Source organism: Trachemys scripta, chromosome 1 (genome assembly GCF_013100865.1).
Source record: "Trachemys scripta elegans isolate TJP31775 chromosome 1, CAS_Tse_1.0, whole genome shotgun sequence".
Classification (NCBI taxonomy): domain Eukaryota; kingdom Metazoa; phylum Chordata; order Testudines; family Emydidae; genus Trachemys; species Trachemys scripta.
Genome location: NC_048298.1, coordinates 319,352,537 through 319,372,034, shown reverse-complemented (window position 1 = coordinate 319,372,034; position 19,498 = coordinate 319,352,537). Strand labels below are relative to the sequence as shown.

Genomic DNA, 19,498 nt, shown 5'->3' with positions numbered 1-19,498 from the left:
CAGAGGCATGATTTAGAATGAGGTTGGTCCGAGTCCTGTGCTCATATTACTACCCCATGCTTCTCTCATTCAATATAAGAAAATGTGAGATTGTGAACTAGGCTGAAAATCACAGGACTTCCTTTGGAATTTAAATTTACCTTAGGGATACCGCTGCACCCAGAAATAATGAACAAGCATTCCCTGATGTCAGATATGAGGTCACAGTGAGGCTACTTTCTTTAAAAAACTAATTTTGCAGGTTGCTACTTTTGTCACTTTTTGAAAAGGAAAGTAAATGCAAGAGACACGTTTTTGTAGGCACTGCACAAAGGACTTGTACTTAAGAAATTGGCCAAGATATTTAGATTTGCATGTGTAATGAGGTGTCCACCCCACATGAGGCCTGAAAGGATTTAGGTGGGCCAATTAACTGTCCAGGCTGCACTTGGAGGAGGAGCCAGGGTGCAGGGATTAATTAGATGAGGCTCAGATGGATGGGAACAGGAGCTGAGAGCAGAAAGGGTCTGACTGCAGACTACTTCCCTGCAGCCCCCTGGGTGAAGGGAGGTGGGTTTGGGACTATGGTGTGTAGTCTACAGTTACTCCCTAGGAGGAGGGAGTTTATGCTGGCAATTTATGTAGAGCGGTGTGGGGTAGTCAGAAAGGCACAGGGGAAAAGCAGCAAGGTTTAGGATAGTGCAGTCCTTGGCTGCTGATCAGAGGGTCCCTGTGCTGGAACCTGGTGTAGAGGGCAGGCCCGGGTTACCCTACCAGCCACTGGGGAAGTGGCCGAGACCAGTAGTGGAGAGCAGAAAGCCTGGGATAGTTTGCCCCAAGCAGGGCCGGCTCTGGCTTTTTTGCCTCCCCAGGCAAAAAAGCCTGCTGCCCCCCGCCAGGGAGCGCGGCAGGGGAGGGTATCAAGCCCGGCCGGGGCCCCGCTCTCCCCGTCCCCCTCCAGGTGCCGCCCCAAGCACATGCTTGGTAGGCTGGTGCCTGGAGCCGGCCCTGGCCCCAAGAGACTCTGATACCCCAGAAGGGGAGGACCATAGAGACCTAGCCGGAGGTCCAAGTCACCAAGAGGAAGCTGCAGCTCCTGGAGCAATAGCGGCTGCAGGGTGAGAGAGGACGATGGGTGGAGAGACCACCAGAGGAGTGCACAGCACCCGCAGAAGGCGATAATTCCCAGAGCAGCCAGGAGGAGGTGCCCTAGCATTGAGTGAGCCCCGTGACAGGGTGTCAAAAGTTAGGTTCCTAAACCCATGGTTAGACACCTTAATAGGAGCCTGTCTCAAAAGTGCTGAGTTTCCACAGATGTCAATGGGAGTTCCTAGGAGCCTTATTTTCACAAGTGCTAAGTACCCAATTTCACACACCTAAATTTGAAAATTTTGGCAGTGCCTCCTTCATTTCTAAACACTACAGTGATAGGCAATTCAGCCATTAAGGTTAAGATTTTCAAAGCAGTCAAATAGAAGTGGATGTTTTAATGGAAGGTTTCTTAATTCCCCCAGATAGGTTGAAATATTCCAAGCAGAAATCTTGCCGTTAGTGTGCAGTGGTAGCTACGTTAGTATATATCACACCTTTCAATTACTGAACCCCCCAACTATTTAACCATAAAACTATAAATATCTTAATTATCCCACCATTAGCATGTGAGATGTAATTCCAGGGTTGTTTAGCTTTGCCCAACCTTACTGGCAATGATGGTACATGTGAAAAAAATCTTTTATTTCATAAATGGGTCTCTCCATAAAGGGAGACCGACAGGTTAAATTTGGATTCTTGTAAAATATACAGTAAAAATGCTATTTTTATAAACTACTGCAACTACTCTTTAAATATTCCTGTGCTGTTTGGAACCCACCCACTATAGTATTCAGCTAGTGCATTAGAATCTGGAAGTGGATGACAGCACCTATAAGCGAAATTGAATAGTCGAGGGGAGAGACACCAAATCAATATTTCATTAACCAAACTGAAAAAAATGCAAAATTGTGAAAAGTTTTCATGCTGTTATAATGCATTTTAAATTTTCAAATTGTCCCTTTTTTAACACTTCCTCTTAGCGTTTTTAGTATTGTAACTCAAAGGTATAGATGCAAATAGCCTTTCTTAGTGCATTACTTTACATATAAGCATTTGCTGAATATTCCCTGTAATTGTTAAGAGGGCAAATATCAGTCGATGAGATGACATTTTGGTATTTCCTGTATGATAGTACCAGTTTCTTATTTTATGTTTTGTTTGCTGATGTCCAACCTAAGTCCAACTATATGCACTTGGATTGCCTTAGTGATCGACTTCACATTTAAGGCTTAAATCTTTAAGGATAAAGCCACAAAAACAACCAAAATGTTCACACAACAAAAACTGTAGGCTGTTCTGTGTCTTGTAACGTTATCAATATCATGCTGTATGTATACATAGTCACTGTAAAGCACTTTGTGAGGAAGGATGCTATACAAACAGACCAAAACCCAATTCCTTTCTGTGCCATATGTTGTTGTTTTTTTTCTCATAGTCAAAGATTTTCCCAATGTATTGTGTACTTTCTGCAAGAATAAATTTCAGGTCCACTTTTCTTTTTTCAAGGGATAAAGCTCTAGGCATTACATCTCTGAAGTAATAATGCTTGTCTACATCCTTGCAGCCTACTGTAGCAGATATGAGGGACAAAAGGAATCCGTATGATGCCCCCAGGATATGATACGTACTCAGTGGGTGCCAGTGAGGAAATTAATGCAATATAGCCTGCCAGACACAGGTAGTTAAATCTTTTATAAAGCTTACCTATGTTTTTCTTTTATGGCTCCGATACTTTCTTGTTGGCCAAAATTTGTAGTCCATTTTATAGTTATTCCTCTACTTAGCTTTAAGCGAAGGGGCAGTAGGAATGTCCACAACACAAAAATGTAGAGCAATTTTATCATTCAAGTACATTTTGTATTTTATTGATTCTGTGATTTTCACCAATAAATTATGCAAATATATTTGTGAAATGGGTTCTAAAAGTAACAAATACTGAAGGCTTCAGTAGTGATTGTCTTGCTTTACCGATATTAAAGTGTCACAGTGCTGCTCTCAGGAAGATTTGGAATCACATTATCCATTAATGAAACACAGTGCAGCACAATAGCAAGTGGTGGATACTAAGTCCAGTTGGAACTTCAGGGAGCAGGCAAAATGTAATAACCTGAATTGGAATCTGACTAGAATAGTAAGACTTCCTCCTGTACCCCCTTTCCCCCCATCCCCAGTCTTACAGAAAATGGCATGGGATTTTTCATGAATGCACTTAGGTAAACTTAAAGTTCATGCTTCATCTGAAAGTTGGCATCTCAAGTAGCATAATCTTCCTCCCCGCTCCATACTGGCATGTTGATTCAACACTAATGGGGAAAATTCCCACTTCCTGAATCCTCAACAATACTTCCTATAGCACTTGGGTGTTGCTTGAAGGTCTGCCTACATCCAGACCCGTCCTTACGCTGTATGGTGGTAGGACTGCATAATGTTACAACATGTTGTTGTTTTTCCCCCTCTTCCCCCCCCCACCCCAAGTTGCTTAGCAGGTTACATTTTGAATGCATTCTTTCATGTGTTTCAGGTGCCATCTCTGCAGACCACAGCAACTCCCCTGAAACTTATGACATTCTTTTGTGGTGTTTTATTAAGATGATAAAATCTAACATGAAAGGAAGTTTTGTCTAGTGGTTAGGACACTAGTCCAGCATTTGAAAGACCTGGCTTCAAGTCCCTATTCTATGACAACCCTCCAATGTGACCTTGGGCAAGTTACTTAAGGCCAGCTTTGTAAAGGTATTTAGGTGCTTTAAGAAGTGGATATGTGCCTACTGGGATTTTCAAAAGTTCCTAGCTTCCATTGATTTCAATCTGTAAAATGGCAATAATAGCACTTCCCAACCTCACAGGAATGTTGTGTGGATAAATACATTAAAGAGCATGAGGCACTTAGATACTATGATAATAAGGACCATATAAGTATTTAAGATTATAGATATCAGTTCAGATACAGACTGATCCAGTGTGTCTCATTTTCAAGGTTTATTTCATAATATAGTATTCCTCTCTTTTTACAAAAACAAGATAATTTATAGCTTAATGCTTTCAAACTTACTTAAGTAAACAGACTTTAGTGCTTTCTGTTTCAAAAAGCCAATATTACTCCACCCAGAAGACCTATATAATAACCTTAAGTGCAGCACACAGTTACAGACCAGTATTCGTTAGTTCATTTAATATTTGCTTACAAAAAATAAAAGCAAAGGAGGCTTTGCTGTCATTTAAAACTTAAATTCTGAAAAAACAACACCACCTTGGTAAGCAGCTCTCCCATACAAGATAGACTCAATCCTTCCCTGGCCTGAGTTTGTGGAATCCATGGTGCTCTGTACCTCTCTGGATTAAATTCCATGTTACTTTTTGACCCCACCAGAACTTTTCTGACTGTTCTAATCATAGTCTATGGATGGTGTCACCTTCTGTACATTTGCATTGTTCATTGTTTAAGAACTTTCCATAAGAATGTTAAGTGTGCATTAATATCATGAAACAATGTAAACAATCATAAAGACACTGAGTGATGGAATTTCAACCCTGGGGTCTTTGGCTCAAATTCACTTTTGTCTCATGATGAATTATAATAGTCTTCAGAGGCTTCAGCAAATTCTTTTTGCCTGAAGATAGCAGCATAATATGCAGTATACAGTATACTGTCCTTCATTTATTTTAAAATTAATAATTTAATACATTAATGCACAATTGCAGCATGTTGAAGAATGCTGAGGTCTAGTCTGCTGCCTATTTGTGATGGGAAACTTGCACTAGCTGGGATACTCATTAGCAAAACAAATGTCCATTAAGACCCTAACCAAGTCCTCTTTATATTTCCCGGTTTTATGTAGCCAAACTAGCATGGTTGGTTTGTTTTTTTGAGAGAGATACAGGCTAAAGATCTTATGATATAGCCCATAAACAGTCCCCATGCTCAACAAAGTAAGCATTCTGTTCACTTTGACCTTGTCCGGTGTAAATGGTAGAACTGAAATCTTCACACTTGCAAGAGGCTCCATACATGCAGCTCTGATTCCATCTCCAATTGACGTCTTATTTGCAAGTCAGGAAGTTTCTATATCAGTCATGTTAAAAAAAGATTGTATAAAAACTTTACCTTTTGTGGGTTTCCCCCCCTTTCCTTTACCATTATTTTTTCTTGAGGTAGAAATGTTATTTGTTATGAAATGTTCTTGGCTAACACTCAATGGTTTGCAGTTCTATCTCTTCAGCTGTTCTTGCTGCAAATAGAAAGATACATTTATTGATCTGAAAATCAATTAGAAGACCAAACATTCCAAAATTAACAATTTACCTAATGTTAATATCTGAACCTTTTGTCATTAGTATAAACTTGCTCAGATATGATTACTCTGGGATTGTAAATGATTTTTTCAATTTAGTAAAGGTATTTAAAAATATTTTAGTTAACCACATACAGTGCCCCTCACCATGTTTAAAAACGTAAGGGATAGCTCAGTGGTTTGAGCATAGACCTGCTAAAATCCCAGGGTTGTGAGTTCAATCCTTGAGGGAGCCATTTAGGGAATGGGGTAAAAAGCTGTCTGGGGATTGGTCCTGCTTTGAGCAGGGGGTTGGGCTAGATGACCTCCTGAGGTCCCTTCCAACCCTGAGATTCTATGACTCTATGATACTGATTTCTTCAAAGAGCAGAAGACCACTAAGATACCATAACCTGTTGTGACTGACTACACACTGTCATTCCCAAGTTTGACCAGACAGATAAGGGTGGCACTTTACTCTGAAGTTTACAAAGCTCTGGCTCTAGCAGAACGTCAGCACTGGCTGGTTTTAGAGGCAGGGACCTTCTCTGAACAAACTCCTTAAATCAGGACTCACAGCAAAAATAGCATTAGGTTGCAAATGCCTTGATGGAAGATGGGGGAAACGGGTGAAATCTCAGAACTGAGCTCTATTTAGACCATTCCCCTGGGTGAGGTACTGAAGCTGATGGATCATTGGTTGGATCTGATACAACAAATTGTTTGTTGTTGAGTCAAATATCCTGTTTTCTGGATCTGTACCCACGGGAATATCTTGTACAAAATGGCCCCCTCCTAAGAGGCTGAGTAAATGTTCATCTTAGGTAAACCATGGAAATGTATATTCAGTGCACACAATGAAAGTGTTTTTAGCTGCAACAAAATCACAGAAATATGTCATGTATGTATGAAAACCTTTTGGGGTCTTACAAGCATAGAGGTAAGAGATGAAAAAGACCTACTGGACCAAATTTATCCCTTCTATAACTCACTGACTTCAGCAGAGTTAAAAAAAAAAAAAAAAGATGATTTGGACCACACTGCCTCAGAACTTAAACTATCTTTACTTGTCTGGTAAAAGGTCTATTTTTCCTGCTTGGTCACAATTAAAAAGTTCAAACTGTGCCCAGATAGGCAAAAACATCGACTTTTTACCAACAGGAAAAAACCACTGGAAGGTCTACACTGAGAAGGTAGATGGCCTGAAACTAGTGAAGGGTTAGGTAGGATCTGGATAGACAAGGAATTATATTCTCTGTAGCATAATCCAGTATCATCTTGGTTTGTTACTTAGCCAGTACAAAAGTTGCCTGAAGAGTTGCAATTCGAGAGTTGTTCCATACAGTATATTTCCTAGTGTTTTTTTTTTTAAGTCTAATTATAAGTAGGACTTTTAACAACAGCGAACATTCTTCATTGGCCTACATTAGAGGCTTGATCTTGATGATCAGTAACTCTCATTGAAGTCAGTGGGGAGGTATCGATGCTCAGCATCTCCCAGGACCAAATCACAAGTGAACAAATGCTCATAATTTAGGCATGGAAACCTCATTACATCATGATGTCCACGCACAGAAAATTACCTTTGAGCTTGTCTCTCTTATTCTGGAATAGATGCACAGATTTATTACAGAACCACATGCAGCAGACTAAAACTGCAGACACAGCAGTGAGAAATGCAAAGAAGACAGCTACAAAATGTAAATCTTCATAGATAATCTCTAAGGGGGGAAAAACATAACATGATGAAGTTGGTCATGAGCACATATGCATTTCAATGGTAGAATAAAAGAACTACTGATTAGTTCATACCATAGACACTTAATACAATGGTGCCGTAGATGTTGGTTCCCAACTCTTCTGTTACGGTGACAACATAATAGCCAGCATCTCTCACGCCTACATTCAGAAGCTGTATAGAGCCGTTTTCATAAGTGTTCACTCGGTCCTTGTAACTTTTGGATATGTTAGTATAACTCCCTGGTTTCCACTCCACAATTTTGTTGGTGCCCCAACTCGACACATGCTTCCACTCAATGGAGACTATGCCTTTGCAAGAATATTCAACAGAGAGGAGAATATTTTGTGCCACGGTGGCATTTATGTTGGGTTGCGGGACTAGTAAAGATATTCCTCGTTGGGCTGAAAAACAAAGGAGGGTTGGGCAGTGAGTGCTGATGCAGTACTAAGCAAGCATGACTTATAGTGAGGGCAGTTCATACATTGTATTAGAGTGATCAGCATGACTGGCTAATGGTCAGGAACAGATCGGATTTCAGGCTAATGCCAGGCTTAAACAATACTGTAGCATTCCTCCTTTAAGGTACAGGGAACAGAGGTACAGATTTTCCTAAGTGACTAGTGATTTTATGTGCCTCAGTCTTTGAGTGCCCGACTGGAGACACCTTGGTGGAGCCTAAGGGTGGATGCTCAGCATTCTCTGAAAACTGGGCCCCTTTAAGGTGGCTCAAGTTAGGAAGCCAAAATCACTATTTACTTTTAGAAATCTTGGCTTTATATATATATATATATATATATATATATATATATTAAAATCATGGATTGTATTTAAATGTATGAACGGAGAAACTGTTATTTTTGCTTCCTGATTTGTTTTCAGTTTATCTATCTTAGGTACATACGTGGTCCCATCACGGTAGTATCTGACTACCTCACAATCTTTTCATGTATTTATCCTCACAACACCCCTTTGAGGTAGGGAAGTGTAATTATTCCATTTTATAAATAGGGAACTGAAAGACTAAGCGACTAACCCAACGTCACAAAGGAAGTCTGTGGTAAAGGAAGAAACTGAACATGATTGTCCCAAGCCTAGCACTCTAACCCTGAACCACCCTTCCTCTCCATAAACACAGAATCAGGAGTTTTCAGGCTTTTCATATACAATCTTAATACAGAGATTGTTTCAGTTATCACCTCTCCTTCCATCTGTGATTACAATGGCATTTCCTCTTTCAATCATGATCAGATCACATCCCAGTGGCAACTAGAGCAAATGCAGACATGTGAATGTAATATTAGGTTCATGTATTTTAAACTTCTTTTAATACAGTTTAGCAGCTGGAAATGAGGAAGATGAGGCATCACTATGTGTCCAGACAGCTTTTTTTTTTTTTTTTTTTTTTTTTTTTTTTTTGGCAACATCAGTAAGTTCTTTGCTAATCACAGTTTGGGAACCATGAATTTATAGACTTTTCCATGTGCAATAGCTAGATGGCTCTGCTTCTCCTGAGGACTAAGAGAAAACAATTACGCAAGCAAAAAGCTTCAATTTTCCCTTGGATTAGCTTGTACTTCCCATGGAGGGATGGGTGCTGTTGTGGGGAGATTAGGGTGACCAGATAGCAAATGTGAAAAATTGGGACGGGGTTGGGGGGTAATAGGAGCCCATATTAAAAAAAACCCTCAAATATCGGGACTGTCCCTATATAACCGGGACATCTGGTCACCGTAGGGGAGATGCAACTTTCTCTTAAAAATCAGATGCTCACCCAACTGATTCATTTTAAAAGCAGCCATTTCAGGTGAATTTCAATGTGTCCTCTTCTCTATCCCAATTGCCAGAGACTGGGGTGACTCCAGGCACCAACGCAGCAAGCCGTGCTGGTCGCCGTGAGGGCGGCAGTCAGGCAGCCTTCGGCGGCATGCCTGCGGGAGGTCCACCAGTCCCACGGCTTCGGCGGCAATTCGGCGGCGGGTACGTTGAAGGTGCGGGACCGGCAGATCACCTGCAGAAATGCCACTGAATCCGCGTGACCAGCAGACCACCTGCAGGTGTGCCACCGAAGGCTGCCTGACTGCCATGCTTGGGGCGGCAAAAAACATAGAGCCCCTGGCCAGAGAAAAACAATCAGCAAACAGGTTCTGTCCCTCCCTTTCCAGCTCGAATTTCCTTCTTCTGGAGTTTGGCAAAGAGATATTCATGCTCATGTGCTATACTGCTACAATTTTAAAACAATTTACAAGAGATTTAGCAGACCAATTTGAGTATAGAAAAAGCAATGGCCACCTGCCATTGGAACTGCAGTTAGAATCCATCCTCAGCAACAGTTAGGAAAAATTCTTCTATCAAAGAAAACCACGTGTGGATTTCCCTACTGTTTACAGATTCCACCATGCAATAGTGAATTAGGGGTTTGGAGAGCGTCTCATATGAGGAGAGATTAAAGAGGCTAGGACTTTTCAGCTTGGGAAAGAGGAGACTAAGGGGGGATATGATAGAGGTGAATCCCATTTCAGTGAAATGGGAACAGTGAATCCCATTTCAGATCATCGTCCATTTATCACTTGAATATGGGTGTTGTGGCTTTGGCTATGGGATCTGGATATGTGGATTTGGGGATGTGGGGGAGGAAGGAAGCTGAGAGATCAGGGGCAAGAGAGGAGAGAAATAATCCAAAAAGCAGACATTCAGTTGAAGTGAGAAACCTGAAGACTTTACCATGCCAGTCAATGATAACTTCAGCATGTACCATTGCAGTACACAGGCCAGCAGCATGTGGGCCCAGGCAGCTTCGGGACACCAGCAGCAGCTGTGTTTTCTCTGCCTTTGTTACCGTTAGGAGTGAGATATCAGCTAAAAGCGCAACTGTCTGTGTCTAACGGTGCCATTATTCACTGCCATTGCCCTATACTTATAGTTTCAAGCAACCGAGCAATTCCCTCCTCATTTCTCTCACCCCTGGTGGGTCATACTCACCAAGTCTGGTGCTGTGAGTGGTGCCAGTAAGCAAGGGGAGTTCTGAATCTTAAGTTTCACTTTCTGCTATGACGATACTGACAATCGTACCTCTGTATGTTTCATGCGCTACTACTGCCATTGCAGCCTTGAGAGGTTCCCCCTTCACACGCATAGAACACCAGAACCAGATAAGGAGGAAAAAGATGATGATTCAGGATGATATGTTCAGTGAGATCCTGCAAGTCAGTGCTGCCTCAGATCATGAGCAAAGGCCGGAGGGTGAACATTTCAGATAGCCTGGAGAAGGAAAGCACAGATAGGAGAAAGGCCCAGGATTCCCAGTAAGAAAAGGAGAGGGAGATGCACCAGGACATAATGGGACTTCTCTGGCAGCAAACACAAATGCTGCAGGTTCTTGTGGATCCGCAGGTTCAACAATCATGGACTTGCCACCCTTTGCAGTCCATGGAGAACTCCATTACAGCACCTCCTTATTCCCTCAACATTCCACATGGCATCAGGTGCCCTATCCCTACCGCTCCACTGCTTGGATCATTAAGGACAAACACAGCTTCACATACACTGACCTATGAAAGCCACGGTTGTGGTATGTGTAGGTAAAGTGGACGTTGTTAAGTTCTGTTCCAATTAGTATATTAAGTTTTTAATGTATTTGCTTTTAAATTGCACAGATGTTTTTTTTGTGCTGGCTGTGCTACTGAATAAAATTCTAGTGTTTGGAAAATAATTCATCTTTATTAGTTCACAGCATATGTCGCAGAGTGCCTAGCAGTTCTGAAAGCACGCATTTATTTCAACTCATAGGATCAGTGACAAACACAGGTTAATAATCATAAAAGTACAGGAATCACCACACAATTCCTAACAGGCCCCAAAACAGAAGGGTCAGGTAGAGCACACTACACCATACCACATTACTCTGGCTCACTGCTAAAGTGCTCTTTCAAAGTCTTCCTGAGCCATATAGCTCCACGCTGAACTCTTCTAATAGCCCTTGTGTCTAGCTGTTTAAACACAGCAGACAGCCAAGCTACCTCTTCCCTCCACCCCAGTGGCAACTTTTCCCGCTTTGCTTCACAGATATTATGCAGGACACAGCAGGCAGCTATGGCCATTGGGATATTTTTTTCACTGACATCCAATTTTGTGAGTAAACATCACCAGCATCCCTTCAATCTACCAAAAGTGTATTCAACTGTCATTCCACACCTGCTGAGTCAGTAGTTGAGATATTCTCTGGTGCTGTTGAAGTGGTTATAGTATGACTTCATGAGCCCAGGGAGCAAGAGGTAGGCTGGATCCCCCAGGATGACTATTCAACCTCTTCTAGTATGAATAAATTAAAAGAAAAGTCAATGGTTGTGTCCTGTTAAGTAGGGGACATCATCGCTGTAATGCGAAATAAATTTATATACTTACCCAAGGTTCCTTTCCCTGCATCGGTCTCGCGTGTGCTTGACTGCCAGGACTAACTGGACTGTGGTAGAGTGTCAAACAGGTCCTGGCTTGTAGCATGTGCCCCATCCGCCTCCTCTTCCTCCCAGGGCTGGATTAACCTTTTGTGGGCCTGGCGCCAAACATATTTGTGGGCCCGCATGGGGGCAATGGAGCATGGTGCGGGGAGGTTAGTTCCCAGAGCAAGAGGCCAGCCAGGGGCAATGGGGCATGGCATGGCCAGACACACACTGGTCCGCCCGGCTCTGTGCTGTCAGTATGCCACTTCCCCTTGGGGGCAGGCCCATGCCGTGCCACACAGGCCCCCCACCCAACACCCCCCTGACTCCCTATGCCCAGTGCCCCCCGGGACCTGCTATGCCCAGTACCCCCCTACAAATCCTCCCACCATAAATGCCCAGTGCCCTGCACACCACCACCCCTGCCCAGCGCCCCCCTATAGCCCCACCACAACTGCCCAGCACCCCACCCAGAACCCCCCACTCCCTAGTGCCCCAACACACACACATCCTGAGAATCCCTCCAGTCCCTTGGGAGCAGTGAGATCAGCCAGGCCTCCTCCACTCCCTCCTTATCCTTGCTGTTCAGCCCAGGAGCCTGTGGCTCGGTCTCCTTGGAGGTATCCGTGGTGGTCTGTGGGGTGGTAGTGGGGTCTCCCCCATGTATGGCATGCAGCTCTTTGTAAAAGCAGCAGGTTTGTGGCTTGGCACTAGATTGACTGTTGGCCTCCCTGGCCTTCTGGTACGGCTGATGCAGTTAATCATAGAATATCAGGGTTGGAAGGGACCTCAGGAGGTCATCTAGTCCAACCCCCTGCTCAAAGCAGGACCAATCCCCAACTAAATCATCCCAGCCAGGGCTTTGTCAAGCCTGACCTTAAAAATCTCCAAGGAAGGAGATTCCACCACCTCCCTAGGTAATGCATTCCAGTGTTTCACCACCCTCCTAGTGAAAAAGGTTTTCCTAATATCCAATCTAAACCTCCCCCACTAAAACTTGAGACCATTACTCCTTGTTCTGCTACCACTGAGAACAGTCTAGATCCATCCTCTTTGGAACCCCCTTTCAGGTAGTTGAAAGCAGCTATCAAATTCACCCTCATTCTTCTCTTCTGTAGACTAAACAATCCCAGTTTCCTCAGCCTCTCCTCATAAGTCATGTGCTCCAGCCCCCTAATCATTTTTGTTAGCTGCCGCTGGACTTTTTCCAATTTTTCCACATCCTTCTTGTAGTATGGGGCCCAAAACTGGACACAGTACTCCAGATGAGGCCTCATCAATGTTGAATAGAGGGGAATGATCACGTCCCTCGATCGCTGGCAATGCCCCTACTTATACAGCCCAAAATGTCGTTAGCCTTCTTGGCAACAAGGGCACACTGTTGACTCATATCCAGCTTCTCATCCACTGTGACCCCTAGGTCCTTTTCTGCAGAACTGCTGCCTAGCCATTCAGTCCCTAGTGTGTAGCAGTGCCTGGGATTCTTCCGTCCTAAGTGCAGGATTCTGCATTTGTCCTTGTTGAGCCTCATCAGATTTCTTTTGGCCCAATCCTCTAATTTATCTAGGTCCCTCTGTATCCTATTCCTACCCTCCAGTGTATCTACCACTCCTCCCAGTTTAGTGTCATCTGCAAATTTGCTGAGGGTGCAGTCCATGCCATCTTCCAGATCATTGATAAAGATATTGAACAAAACTGGCCCCAGGACCAACCTTTGGGGCACTCCGCTTGATACTGGCTGCCAACTAGACATGGAGCCATTGATCACTACCCACTGAGCTTGACAATCTAGCCAGCTTTCTATCCACCTTATGGTCCATTCATCCAGCCCATACTTCTTTAACTTGCTGGCAAGAATACTGTGGGAGACCGTATCAAAAGCTTTGCTAAAGTCAAGGAATAACACATCCACTGCTTTCCCCTCATTCACAGAGCCAGTTATCTCATCATGGATTTGTTTAAATTGCAAGTGAAGAATAACTGAAGGTTTTTGATAGTTCCTTTGCTTTCGTGCAGCACTAGTGCTGGTCCCTGTTGTACCCCTTCTCCTGCATCTACCACGCAATCTGCTCATAGATGCCCATGTTTCTACAGCTTGTCCATAACTGTGCTTGCAAAGCCTCTTCTCCCCACAGACCCAGAAGATCCAGTATCTCCTATCTATTCCAAGCTAGAGCACATCTGGAGAGTGTAGTCGGCATGGTCAACTGGGCAGTTGCACACAACAAAGGAGAGCTGCTAGATGTGCTCGCCAAGCTGGACAATCAGGAAAACGCATTTCAAAAACTTGCAGGGATTTAAAGGGGAGGGGGGCCTTCCAGTCTCCATGACCCCTGGGCAATGGAGTTCACAATTGTGACCAGAGTGGTCAGTGTCAGGCATTATAGGACAGCTGCTGGAGGACTGTTGGGGTCAATATAAGTAACGCAGTGTCTACATTCGCACTGCATCAACCTCAGTACATCACTCACGGCTGAACACCACTCAGGGAGGTTGTGTTACTGCATCACTGTAATGGGGTACTTACACTGGTAGAAGACAATTTAAGTGTAGACACATGAACAACTAGGTCAATGCAGGGCAGCATACACTGACCTAACTTTGTAGTGTAGACCAAGCCTGAATGACAGTCTCCTGCCTTTTCTGGATCAGAGGTGGGGAGTCAACTTGATTATCTACTGTGTTGGCTCCTTGACATCTTTAACAGTTCTCACTTATAACTGGAAGAACTAGGTGTGGCTATAAACCTATGTAACTAACGCTATAATGTAAAAGGCTGTTTATTTTGGTAGGCATGGGTGAATATCTGCCAGTGGGTAGGGTTTTCACGTACACTCTTCTGGCAAACACCTTCAGTGTTTAGCTCATACCTTACACATACATGGGTTTCTGCTTACACATTTTATCTACCATGTGCCTCTTGGTTGTCTCATTCTGAAACAGCTTACTAGCTATTTCTTTAGAGAACAGAGCATAGACTAGCACAGTGGCTGAGATTAGAATCCTTATGAGCCACACAAGGTCCCATCCAAGTCAATAGCAAAACTCCCTCTGACTAATGCTATGGACACCTGGCATATTCAAAAACTAGTGTATCAATTTTGCATCCGAAGAAGTGGGTTGTAGCCCACGAAAGCTTATGCTCTAATAAATTTGTTAGTCTCTAAGGTGCCACAAGTACTCCTGTTCTTTTTGCGGATACAGACTAACACTGCTGCTACTCTGAAAAATGTATCAATTTTGTAACTGTTATATGTATTATTATGGGCAGGCTAGTGACTATATCCCTGGCTCAGTGGAGGAGTCATAGGGTTTCCTGAAGAAATTAAAGTCACTGGGGAAGTAATTAATCAAATTCATAATGCAGATAACAAGTCTGGGGAAGTGTCACCCTGGGGGCGATAGTATAGACTGGTCTAGATAGTATAGAGACATCTGCCAAACAAGACCTCCTTGATGTGGGGCAGGGGGTTGCTCGCTCAGTGTTGCTAACTCTGACCGTTTTTTCATGAATGATGGGATTTTGGCTTGGGCTGACACCACTCTGGCCTTGAGGCCAGAGTCTCCAGCCCTACAGAGAATTTATTTGTTTGAGCCCTGCCTGAGGGGAAATCCCCTCTGATTGGCTGTCTGCCTCACTTTCCCACCTCCTAGGGCTAGACCTGCCGTAGGAAGAGCTCTTTCTCTCTCTCTATAGTAACCTGAAGTCATTCTCACAGAAAGGGAGGGGAGGAGGGAACAGAAAGAGCCCAACAGCTCAGCTGGCTCCCTCCTTCCCTCCTGTGAACAACAGGAGCAGGACAGCACCTCTGCTCCCTGCCTCTGCCTCCCTGCAGCATCCAGCCCAGGAAGGGACATGGGGGGTGATGAGCCCCTGGAGCTGCCCCACAACCTGGAAGGGGGAGAGGGACCCTGCTGCAGCATCCCCCGGGTCTGGGAGAGGTGGGTGAAGAACCGCAGGAGGAGCAGAGGTGGGGCTGTGACGGGAGGTAGCGGGGTGGGGGGGCAGGACTGGTTTGGAGATTGGGGGAAGAATTCATTGCTGGGGGGATGGGCCGATGTGGGGCTGAGAGCTCTGAAACAGAGGCTAAAATCACCACACGTGTTACTTTGGGAGAGTTGGTGACACATACTGGGGATGGGCAGGGGGAGTTCAAATGTCAAGACAGACCAAAAAATCCACCTCTATCTATCTAATTATTGTTGGACCTATCTTATGACTCGGGGGGGGGGGGGATCTGAGTAATGACTTTTGAACATTTGGGTTCAGTGATACTGCTCACCCTTGATTCAACAATGGACCTGAGACTGTGACCAAGAAAGGCAGACCCTGAAGTACTTAATCCTACCATACCAGAGTCCCTATATGGATGATGGATGTCTGCCTGGTAAGTCTGCAAATATTCAATTCATTAAGAACATAAGAGCGGCCATACTGGGTCAGACCAAAGGTTCATCTATCCCAGTATCCTGTCTTCCGGCAGTGCCAATGCCAGGTGCTTCAGAGGGAATGAACAGAACAAGTAATCATCAAGTGATCCATCCCCCGTTGCCCATTCCCAGCTCCTGGCAAACAGAGGCTAGGGACACCATCCCTGCCCCTCCTGGCTAATAGCCATTGATGGATCTGTCCTCCATGAACTTATCTAGTTCTTTTTTGAACTCTGTTATAGTCTATAGTCTTCATTGCTTTTAAAGGTATGTTTTTTCTATAATGCTTTTGTTCTGAATAACTTTGCTTTAGGAAAACTGGCTGGTCACTGGTTAACCCTGTTATTGCCTCTGAGAGAACAGGACTGCAGGTGCTGAACTAAAGTCAGACCTGCAAAGATAATCATAGTAAATTACAAGATTCTGTAGCCTATGTCCCAGTCTGGAGGAAGCAGAGTGCAGGATCCTGCTCTGAGAAAGGTGATGGCTAAAGGCCTAAGATCTAAGTGGGATGTCCTTAGGACATCCATTGGGAGTCGCGATCGGCTGAACCTGTGGACGAGGCAGGTAAACAAACTGGCCTGGCCCACCAGGGTGCTTGGCCTGGCCCGCCAGGGTGCTTGGCCTGGCAAGCCGCGTGCCAAAGTTTGCTGATCCCTGGCTAAACATAGCTTTTAAAATCTCAGTCTCTATCTAGGGCACTTATGCACTTACCTTCCTTTACAGCTAAACTGAATTACCTCAAATCAGGCACCTCAAATTACTAGTTACTTTTCAAAATCTTGGCCCACATTTTTAAAACATGCCAATAATCAGGCCTGGATTAACCAATGTGCATTCGGTGCCCATGCACAGGTCCCTCATCAGGGGGGTCACTGACCACAGGAAACTCCCCCCCAAACCTGAGTGGTGCTGCGACCCCATATGCTAGGTTGCAACACCACTCACTCAGGTTTGTCCCTGCTGCCTCTCATGACGGAGAGGTGGCCGGGCCAAACCTGAATGAGTGACATTGTGACCAGGGGCTGGACCCCTTCACTTCTGCCATAGCCACCAAACTATCAGAAGGCTTGCCATGCCCCACCAGAAAGTCAGATGCTGCCCTTAAGGGGGAGAACCCCCTCAGCTGAGAACCTCTGTTCTAGGGAGCAGAAGGGGGCAGGCGGGCAGCACACAGAAGTTTTGCCTAGAGAGGCAATTGTCTTGTATATCACATGGTCTGTCTAGTTTAAGGAAGAGGAAGGCAATTTGCATAGTGCATAGGTCCCAAAATTCTTTAATCAGGGCCTGCCAGTAATACTTATAAGAAAGAAGAAATGTTTGCAATTATAGTCCTACCGCAATATGTTTTACTTTCACAAGAAAAGTGAAAGAACTCAACATGATGAATATTAACTCTATTTAATGTTGGATTTGTTTGGAATTCTTGCAGAAGCAAAACCTATTTCCACAGGAATATCATGCCAATATACAGCACTTGCTAGGCGGTATTGCAAATGTGTCTCTTGCCGCAAGTTGTAATAAAACTGAATGCGTCAATAGAGGAATACAGATCAAGGAGTAAGATAGAGGGGGTTGGCTGTTATATATTCCCTAGCAAAGGTGAGCTTTGATCCAGGCGTGTGTGTGTTGTGCCTTCAGCTATTTAATATGTGTAGTGTTGTCATACAGAAACTATATCCTGCAGAGCCAGGGCTCGGAAACTTTTTCACACAGCGGAACGTTTCCTAGGCTAGAGCCCCTCTTATGGATGCCACCCTTTGCAGCCCTCGAGGCAGCTATCTAGGGTACTTACATGGGCCCCATCACTGAGGAATCTGAGCTCTTCATGATCTTTAATGCATTTATCCTCACAGCGCCTCTGTGTGGGAGAGCAGTGCTAATAACCACATTGTACAGATGGGGAACTAAGGCTTGGTCTACACTACCCCCCCCAATTCGAACTAAGGTACGCAACTTCAGCTACGTGAATAACGTAGCTGAAGTCGAAGTACCTTAGTTCGAACTTACCTTGGTCCACACGCGGCAGGCAGGCTCCCCCGTCGACTCCGCGGTACTCCTCTCGCCGAGCTGGAGTACCGCAGTCGACGGCAAGCACTTCCGGGTTCGACTTATCGCGTCCAGACTAGACGCGATAAGTCGAACCCAGAACTTCGATTTCCAGCCGTCGAACTAGCTGGTAAGTGTAGCCAAGGCCTGAGAAACTAAGTGACTCAGATAGGAAGCCAGTGGTAGAGCAGGGAGTTGTATTGAGGTCTCCCATGTCTCAGACTGGTGCCATACCCATTGGGCCATCCTTCCTCTCTCATAGCTAGACTCTGTGTAACTTGTTTATATGAAAAGTAATATTAGGCCACTATTAAGGAAACAAGCTGAAAATCAGCTCACTTTAACATGACGGTTGAGATTAAAAAAATCTTATGGAAATCCTAAAATAGACTTGGACTGGGTTACAGCAAGCAGCAGATGTCCCTTCCAAAGACTGATAGATGCTTCACTCTTGTGCCGAACAGCTTTGCGTCTCTCCGAAAAGCTTTCCACAGACCACTGAAAAGTACTGTCCTGAAGTTGTTCCTTGTAAACAATAACATGGGGAAATTACTGCACATTAAAAATCGTTTCATTAGAACATCGGCGTCAGTGTTCTCAGTGCAATGGCAATTCAAGAGGATGCTGTCGGAATGTAGTTCCGACTCTGTTAGTACTGTCAGACTATGATAACTTACAAAGAGATTCTGTGACTAAATCTGAGAGGGAAAGAGTTTTCCCATCCTGTCAGATTAAAAAAAAAAAAATCCTATTCTGCAATGGGGAGAGAGTGACAGCAATCACACCTCCACCGCTCCCAAATAGCCTAGGTTTGCGGCACTCACTTGCAATGTAGAAGACCACATTCAAGTCCCTGCTTTGCCTGAGACTTATTTTTCCTCTTCATTGATCCTATTTGTTATTGTATAATTTTTAAGCATTGCATATCTGTCCTGAGCATTGGATGGACATCTTTTTATTACTAAAGTCTGAATAAAGTATATAAAGAATATTCTTTGGCTGAAACTACAAAGTCCAAACAGTGTCTATCACCTGTCTGCATTTATAAAGCACCTGTCCTTAGATACAAAGAGATGTGCACAAGAGTAACTAAACACAGGAGATTCCAAAAACAAGCTTTTTAAACAGACACAATGACCGACTCACCCCAAACAAGAACTCTGTTTCTTCATCTCTCAAAACACACAGCTCCATCAACTGAGCTTAATAGCAGTCACCCATTTATCATAGTGGCAAGTCCCTTATCCTTTCTGTCATGTCTCTTGCTCTTTACCAATAAACATAATATGAAGTAACCCCATGGGCACAGAGAGGTCCAAATAACTGTGTTTTCTAAATATATCAAATATGCAAGGCCTAGCTATATATACGCACTGCTGTTCTGTCTGGGTTGTGGTGGCTTCTGAAACACAGAATACAATGAGGGCCACTAGAGTGCTCACAAAATATGTAAAGGGGTACTAACCCAATTCCTATCAATGACACTCTCTGCGGTCAAC

General features: G+C 44.1%; 1 protein-coding gene across 1 annotated transcript in view; it reads right to left on the bottom strand.

Moving 5' to 3' along the window:
* Positions 1–4,042: 4,042 nt before the first annotated feature.
* The window catches only part of VSTM5 (V-set and transmembrane domain containing 5), a 31,580-nt gene continuing 16,124 nt past the window's right edge, over positions 4,043–19,498 (bottom strand). Inside the window, exons 2-4 of the mRNA XM_034758951.1 lie at positions 7,155–7,484; positions 6,926–7,063; positions 4,043–5,300 (exon numbers count right to left, since the gene is read on the bottom strand). Coding sequence (XP_034614842.1) covers positions 5,257–5,300; positions 6,926–7,063; positions 7,155–7,484 — 512 coding nt within the window. The 3' untranslated portion in view covers positions 4,043–5,256. The remainder of the gene's footprint in view (positions 5,301–6,925; positions 7,064–7,154; positions 7,485–19,498) is intronic.